General features: G+C 40.3%; 1 protein-coding gene across 1 annotated transcript; it reads left to right on the top strand.

Moving 5' to 3' along the window:
- The first annotated feature begins 1,321 nt into the window (after nt 1-1,321).
- Nucleotides 1,322-4,820, top strand: rnf228 (ring finger protein 228). The gene has a single exon (XM_028573535.1). The coding sequence runs from the start codon at nt 1,859-1,861 to the stop codon at nt 2,627-2,629; it is 771 nt and encodes a 256-aa protein (XP_028429336.1). The 5' UTR covers nt 1,322-1,858; the 3' UTR covers nt 2,630-4,820.
- The last annotated feature ends 4,191 nt before the right edge of the window (nt 4,821-9,011 follow it).

Below are 9,011 nucleotides of genomic sequence, written 5' to 3'. Positions count from 1 at the left end.
ACGATGCATCTGTAACGTATTCTCTTATTGTAAATGAATGATTTTCTGTCTGAGAAAAACATTCATCGAGACTATATGACCTCCACGTAATGCTAACTCAGTAATATACAGTAGGCAATACAGCACCGTAAAGAAAAGACCTTTAGATAGCAGGTGGTGCTAAAACACTACCGCTTTTGTCCAAAGGTGCCACTAGAATTAACACAAACTGAAAGTTACAAATAGCCACTTTAAGTTAGTTGCAACTTTTATCTGTACTGGTCATTCTGCACTTCTGCAGTAAATTATCATTTTGAACATTTCGGACACAAAGCACAACATATGTTTTAGGTAAAATATGACTGCATTATTAAATGATCCTCTATAATCATCATTATCATCATCATCATCATCATCATTACCATGGTAATGAAGATTCAACCTTAGATGTTGAAGGCTTATTAATCTTCCACCAACAGATATCCAGTAATTGGTTGCTAATTGTTAAAGAAATCACAAAAGAGCAACATTTAGATGCTTTTGGCTGGGACACTCAGCAGGTCCTCAAGGTGTCAAAAAAAGAGGATTTATTCATATGTGTACCATAAACTCTGCAAATTGGACAGAATGACAATTCAAGGATCCACTCTCACTACTTTTGTCGTTATACAGTAGGGGACTCTGGCAATGTGTTCAACCCCTTAATTTAGAACTATATTTCCCTCTTGTTATGAAACTGTGCATTAACCACTTATAAGCTGCATATAATAATAATACAGTAATATATCAAGCAGGGGACATAGGCCTCTGACCCAAGTCAAATCAGGACTTTGTGTTTACTGATAGTACGGTCTCAGTGATGTACATATAATGAATAAAACTCTCACTAAGAATGCATAGCTATCAGATTCAGAAAATTATTGTGAGTACAGTTTGAAGAATATTTCACAATATGATCACATTAAGATTTAACCCCAGGGTTTGAGATCGTTTGAGCCCTTTCAATGGCCTATTTGTGCCATTCCTGCCATAAAAGCATAATGGTACTTTTAAAAGTTCATATGCACACTTTGGAGCACATTTGCTTATTATAATTATATTATAAAAGGCTTTACGAAAACCCAAAAGCAGCAATATCTAATACAAATGTTGTTAACAGTGTACACATAACATGATCTACAACATGTAGACCTAAGGAAATATTTGTGATTTTCTACAGCACCATGCTGAGATGCCAGCCTCTACTCTCCAAATGATTCTGACATGATTTATCCATTTTCCATCATCAAATTAAGATCTTCTCTTTTTCTATGGATTGAATAACAACATTGTTCTACTTAATCCCTTGTGTTGTAAAACAAGGCCTATGTTTGTTTGGAGCATTGTGTTTAGATGATCTTTGACAGATGAATTGACGCCCCCGGTTGACCATATTAGCGCATCCTGGCATATAGGCCTACGTAACTGCACACACAAACAACAATACACATTCTCTCTAACGGGACTTTCAGGCGACAGTTTGCTCTCTCTCTCTGTCTCTCTCTCTGTCTCTCTCTCTCTCTCTCTGTAGGATGCTCAGACTCTCTGGATGGATGAGCCCTCGCATCGGAGTCGCCATCATTACATCATCTATCCCCACTTAGCTGAACACGAAATGAGAGCTTTTAAATATATTTAAGATCGTCGTTTAGACTGAGCAGCAGACGCCCATCTCTTCACAAAAGGATGCTGTGGGGCTAATAAAAAACACATCAACAACGTCTGCGGGGACGGTGGCGTTCCAATGAGCGGGGAGGAGAGGAGGGGGAGAGGAGGAGAGACGTGTACCGTCATCAGCATCTGTCCGCCAGCTTCCTTTTGTTTTCACCGGAGAATGTGAATGGCGAAAGATGACATGGCAGAGGTAGATTTGGCATCAAACGGAGCGGAACCCCCCGGCGAGGCCCCCTCGGCGTTTCCCTACGAGGAGTACGAATGCAAAATCTGCTACAATTATTTCGACCTTGACCGCCGGGCTCCGAAGATCCTCGAGTGCCTGCACACGTTCTGCGAGGAGTGCCTGAACACGCTTCATCTCCGGGAGGAGCGGCCATGGCGCATCAGCTGCCCCGTCTGTCGCCACCGGACTCCGGTGCCGGATTATCGGATACAAAACCTGCCCAACAACACCAAGGTGACGGAGGATTTCCCGCTCTACATCGACTCGGACCCCCTGCCTCAGGACGCTCTGCCGCCGTACCCTCCCCCGCTGCACCCAGCTCTGGTCGCCCTCCGCCGGGAGGAGGCGTCGGGGACGTCCAGCGTCAGCCAGGCGACCCCGTCCACCACCGTGTCCACTGCCACGACCCTCTCCCAGGACTCGGTGCGCTACGACAGCTGCCAGAGCTGCAAGAGAGTGGCACTGACCACCGGCTGCGTCTGCGTGATCTTCTCCTTCCTGTCCATGCTGGTGTTGCTGTTCATGGGCCTGATCTTTGTGCACAGTCATAGCATTCCTCCCTCGCCGGCGGGACCCATTTGCTTGTCGGTTGCCAGCATCCTCGCCATGTTCTCGGTGGTGGTCACATGGCTCATCTGCTGGCTCAAATACAGACCAGACCATGAGACAGGCCGGTCATCCGCCACCAGTAACTCCCGGAGAAACGCCTGATGGGCTGCTGCTGGCTCGGACTATTTCTGGAGATGTTGTACTGTACTGTGGGTGTGTGATTGTGTCCATAATACCTCCCTTTACCTTTTTCTAGGAATAAATCTTGTCCAAAATGGCCTTTTATCAGTATAGCAAACACCCAAAGGCCTTCATGTTGTTTGGAGCAATAGGCCGACATGATCCTTAATAATCTTTTCCTTAAGTTGTGTAGCCTACTTAAATTCACAGTAGGCCCAGCTGACTTGGCATCTCCATAGGTGAACGTGTCCAATACTTAGACCCCTGGTGTTGGTCTAAGCTGAGGTTGGTGGTTTGAGGACTGAATGTGAAGTGCTTATTTCCAGGGTTTGAGACCCTCCCCACCCTATCCTACTACATTATATGAATATGTCACCACTATGGTAACTGCCCATGATGATCCACTCTTATATCTCAACAACACACTGTTCTATTGTACAGATATTTTGTAATGTTCACTTCTGAATTTCCAGGTGATGGATTTTGGTTTTCATGGAGGCTTGTTTATGTTTATGTGAGAAGCCTCCAAAATGTCACTCCGTTACAAAAAAGCGATGTCCACAATCCAGCTGTAAATAGTCAAAAAGCAGAGTGGTATTAATACTGGATAGGTGTCAGAAGTTTTTTCTTGAAGACCTTCCTAATTGATGTGATTGAACTTATCCTGATTTCCTTTATCACTATATGAAAACTGCACCTCTTCCAGGGATTCAAAGAGATAGCTTGTGGTTTTGATCATGTGTTTGGCTGCTTTTGTGCATGTTAGGCTCCTGAAACGTCAAGGCCTTTTTGTTTATAATTTTTTTTTGTTTTGTTTTTTTAACAGAAGGGACATTGTCTCCTGACTCGTGTGCCTCACCTTGTTGCTGAATGAAGTAAAACTTCACTGTAATCATGATCAAAATCATGAAATGATGCACCGGCCTCCTGCCACCGACAGCGTCCAGCTGGGCTGTCGGCAGGGATTTCCTCTTTCTGTCACATGATTTACACAACGGAAGTTTAAAGCAAGGTTTCCAACATGGAGCTGCCTCCCAAATCGGCACCTTTTTTATACTTGTGAAAAATGTGGGTGTTCGCATCTGGCTTCGAAGAAAGGTCAGAATAGATACCCATGACTATAAGTAGGCAATGTGTTTAACCGTTATAATCCAGGCTAAAGTCCACCTTCCCTTTCTTTCTTCAAAGTGTGAGACTCTAAAGGGTCTGTTTCTTAGCCGGGCCAGACACGGTGAACAATTTATTATTAAAGGATATATTTGGTGTCACTCTGGTTCCTCTGAGATTGTCAGGAGTCATAATTACTTCTGGAAAGTTAAAGAGCCCCATGAGCTTTGTGGCTGAGAATAGAAAGAAGCCTATAAGAAAGATAGAAACACTTTGTTTGTGTTATTTCAGTACCTGTACCAACACAATGCAAATATTTCATTTTCCTATATCAGTTTGTATGAGTTTTTAACTCAAATACATTGTGGGTCTGTATCAAAACAGAGACACTGAACTAACCTTTGAATGAAATCAGCTTCAGACAACACAGTGTAATCAAAAAAGGCTAAAACTTAAAAGGCCTATAATGGGAAAACTTCTTACTATGAACATTACTGTGAACCGTTGGTAAATACTGTGTATGTAATCGTTGCTACAATCTATACAATTATTTATTATTCTTGCATATGGCAAAAAGTGACACCTTATTTGTGGTGCAGTGTAAGACCCTCATATTGACAACTGTGTGATGGTCCGCATGTGTTCTGGCTCCCTGACATTCCTGTCAGCATTTAGTATAGAATTTGGAGATGATTTGGACACCAAAGTGGTTTAACCTATAAGCACGTGTTGCCCTTGCACACTCATGGTATCCCACTGCATGGGGGAAAAAGCAAAAATACAAAAACAAAAAAACACTATTCAACATGATTCTTACACTCCCCAATCTGATTCATGCTTGCTTCAATCATCTTGCTCAACCTTTTCCAACTTTTAGATGATGCACTTTCACCCTCTTATTTGTAACAGGGTATACCTTTGTTAAATGGACGCATATTGTATTTATTTCAAAGGACCTAGAAAATGTCGTTGGTTTTTATGAGAACCTGTGGTTGTTGTTAAAGTACCAAAATAATTTGCACAGAGAAATGTTCCTTATGTGCTGTTTTACATAAACACATTTCAGTAATAAAGGAAACATGAATACCCATGACATTCGTTCTTTGTCTTTGTACAGTGAAGCTGATAGAACAGCCTGTTGCCAAGGCTGTATTTTATTATGCTTAGTCTTACATAATGACTGGTTATACATGGGATATGATTTAAACCTGTACAAAAGTTGATCGCATGTCCACACAAGTAATACACATTGTGTTTAAATAGGAATCGCATGTTAAACATAAAACCAGTGTGTTACTGCTGGTGTCAGTAAAGCAGGCTGGAGGATAATCTGCTGTGCAACAAATATGCCCCCTACTGGTAGACAAAGAATGCTACACACTGTAAACCTAACCCTCTGGCTCAACTGGATTGCACTGCTGATGTAGGTCTAGTTGTATAAACTTCTTGTGGCTAAAACTTGATTAAAAGTAAATACATTTTTCAAAATGTTAATATCACAGACTGAGCTTGTGTTTACCTGTTCGTACAAGGCTCCCTTTAAGTTCATATAAATTAAGTCATTCAACAAGATTTTCCCCTCATAAACAAACAGAATAGATAAAAATGTTTGACCAATCACCATCGAATTACAGGTTACTATTCATACTTAACATAACTAGAAGTTCCATGCACGATAAATTAAAGCTGTCACACTGTTGCCTGAAATAACATATAGCTCCCTCCACTCTTTCATATTCTCAGCACCATCCATGTAAACGTCTCTGGTTGGTCAGATCAGTGTAGGAGCACAACACTAAAGCCAATTGTATCTGTGCCTAGCTGTATTTTTCAATCAGCTACAGTTGCACTGATTACTGGAAAATAGTTTGAGGCAAGTGCTTGTTTACAAATGAGCCACGGCAACTAAACAACATGAGAGACACGTTTTTGTAAGGATGCTGGGCTAATGAATTCCAATGCCTCTCATTAGACATTCGGCTCTTATTTTTTTTTTTAACCTTTAGACATTTCCGAACACTGTTCTAGCGATACATAGCGTGACGTCGGTCAACAGCGAGGATTTAACACTACAGTTACTATACATACAAAAACATAGCCTAGCATATAGCCCAGCATGCAGTTTAGGGGAATATGTGTTTTATGTGTTCAAACGATATTATATATTGACATAATAGTATATATATATATATATATATATGTGTGTGTGTGTGTAGGCCTATATATCTGCAAAAGAAAAGTGTTTTTTTTTCTTTTTTTTCTAGGTGTGCTTTTATTTGAGATACAGTGGTCTAATATGACTAATATTTTCAACAATTCTGACTCCTTGCATTGGGCTACATTTTATATTCTTGTCCTTATTAGTGAAAATATATCAATTGTATTATTAATTAGTGCACACGTTTGTGTATTTCACGTAGTCTGAGAGTTATGTTATATTTTATATATATTATGTTATATATTCTGAGAGTAAATTTTGATATTGCCCCCGGTCTCCTCTACAGGCTACTGACTTATCTTTTCCTTGTATTGTATTCCATGTCATAGTAGACAAAACATGACCTCGACATACAATGGTGACATTTTACGCTGCTTACAGTTAAACATTAAAACTATTACACCATGAAACACTGAACAAAACTGCATTAAAAGTGCGCCAGGAGACAGTACTGTAAATCATAGTTATAACTGGAATAAATAGCTAGATTTATGTAGGCCTACTTAAGACCAATGTGTGTAGGCATATACCAGTATTTCCATTTTATGCGACTTTCCACTTCCACTCCACTGCATTTCAGAGGAAAGAAATCCTACTTTTTACTCCACTATATTTATTTGATTGCTGTAGTTGTTAAGTGTTGTAACAGTGTTGTTAAGATTAGCAATTTGTAATAATATTCCAACAATAGGCTATAATATTCCATCATTCCTATGATAAAAACTTTTTGAATGGGGCCATTTTCCATAATGAGCACTTTTACAATAAATTACATTCGTGTATATGTATGGTACTTTTACTTCAGTAAAATGTCGATGACTAAGCATTTTTTTCATTGTAGTAGGCTACTGTTACTTTTACTTAGCTTAAGTCAAATATTGAAATACTTCTTCCACGCCTAGAACACGGATGAGAGATGAATATATTTTTCTCTCTTTTTCCTCTCTCCCTCTATCTCTTTACTCTTTATTTACGCCTGGATATAAACTAACTTATAATTTAGATAATAAATAATGTCAGATTTTACCATTGCAGATAAAAAATACAAAATACTAAGTAATATATCGACGCCATTGCATAGCTTACTCACTGGTTAAATAAATACAATAAAGTAGATCACTCTAAACTTTCCTCTCTGTGGACTTACTGTCAGTCATAATATACATTATCATACAATTATTTTATTGATATTGCTCTATTTTAGCCCCTTTATCTTTGTATGAATTACAACGGTAATAGGGGGCAATGGAAACTAATTGATTTGACAAAATGTGTTTGTGAATGCCCTCCACGCAGAGCATGTGATGCAACTAATTTATTTCTCATCAAGCGAGATTTCAGACTTTGAATTTCATCCCCCGGTAATGGATTGGACACGGAGATTCAGTGTCGCTTTTAAAGAAAGGGGCCGAGGTATGCATCATGCCTTTCTCTGTTTTCCATTTGCCCCCTCTTTTTTTTTCTTGGCTGTAATATCCAATTTCAATAAGATCACTGACACTCCCAAATCGTCACGTTCGTCTGCGTAAAGACTGATGTTTTTTTCCTTTCAGTACGAATAAAAAACAAATATCACTATTATACCCAATAGTTCATGCTTTATTCTGTTACTCAAACTGCTGAAGACATTTAAGGTCCATTTGTTAACAGTGGCCTATTCATTTATTTGCCTAAAGCCCGAAAACGCCAATAATAGTTTACCACTCATTTTATGATAATGTGGCCTGAATTGGGACTCAAATAACACCTAGTATAGTAATTAAGCCATATTCTTCAAAGCTTATCGGATTCATTACAAATTTACAAACTCACATTTCCCCTCTACTTGAAGCTATGTTATGACAACTTGCGGGAGTCATTCATGTCTAGGCATGATAATAATCCTCGGCCTGAAGATAATGACATCCTTCTTAGCAGGTGAAAGCCCCCCCGTTAGCCCTGCTTATTTTAAACTCAGCGTCCACCCATTGTTCGTGCGCGTTTTTGACAGCAAAGTCAACATTTGAAGTGCGTTTTTTTTCTCCAAAGCAACTGAAAGAGGCGAATGTTTAATTGAAGCCTACTTAGCCTGTGGGGCATCTCTTCCCTGTAAAGTAAGGTAGATGACACGGACTCCGATGGGCACCCCCCGTCAGTCCCCCGTTATGTATAGCCCATAGGTGTGTGGGTTGAGACATGAAAGTGCTGACCATGCGCTGGGGGTGCTTTTCAGCTTTGGCATGAGTCACACAAAGGTGTCAGGGCTTCTTTTGCAGGCGTTGAACAGAGAAAACATCTTTTCAACTCTACTCCTCGATTTTCATTTTTTTTTCTTCCATATAGGCCTGGCTCTATACATTTGAACATATATAGATTTACCAATTTTCTTTGTTGTACTGTACCTTGATTGCCTATTGATACCTGAGGTAAAACCCCACCTGATCGTCTTGAGGAAAGGTCGGCCCAGCAGCGGCTCTGCCATGTGTCCGAAATCACATGGAACGAATAATTAAGTTTGAATAAATCCAAACACCGTCTGTACTCTGTTCGTGCATCGGTGCAAAAAAATCAACATTGATGCTAAAATCGGGAGGACGCGGAGTGGCCTTTCTTCGAATGATGGACAGTGAAGTAAAACGACCTTTTGTCTGATTTCAAAGCTCAGGAGCGGAACCTTTGCTTCAGTGATTGATTAGGGACTAAAGGATGCTGTGACCCAAGATACTCAGCGCATAAAAAGAGAGAGGGTCCATGGCTACACTTTAAAAGAAACAACTCACCACTCCACTATTCTTTTTTTGGGCGATGACAATATTGATTATTAGACATTTGTAGATGGAAAAAACACCCACATCTCTGAGCTAGACTGGCTTTACGGCCGCCCTGGCGTCGTATCCTGCTGTGGCGCACGTCCCCCTTTAGACTGTTCTCGGCTGGCTGGTGCTCAGTCTGAAAACCACAATAAATTCCTTGAGGTGCACACACTTTAGCACCATTTGTGTCATATATGAGGCCATGGGGTGGAAACAAATTAGGGGTCGTGTGCGACGGCATGCATTA

The sequence above is a fragment of the Perca flavescens genome, chromosome 3 (genome assembly GCF_004354835.1).
Source record: "Perca flavescens isolate YP-PL-M2 chromosome 3, PFLA_1.0, whole genome shotgun sequence".
NCBI lineage: Eukaryota > Metazoa > Chordata > Actinopteri > Perciformes > Percidae > Perca > Perca flavescens.
The sequence above is the reverse complement of the archived record's forward strand: the minus strand, read 5'-3'. Positions and strand labels throughout refer to the sequence as shown.

Excerpts from the sequence above, each read along its gene's own strand:
- rnf228 (XM_028573535.1), top strand. The coding sequence starts at position 1,859 with ATGGCGAAAGATGACATGGCAGAGGTAGATTTGGCATCAAACGGAGCG.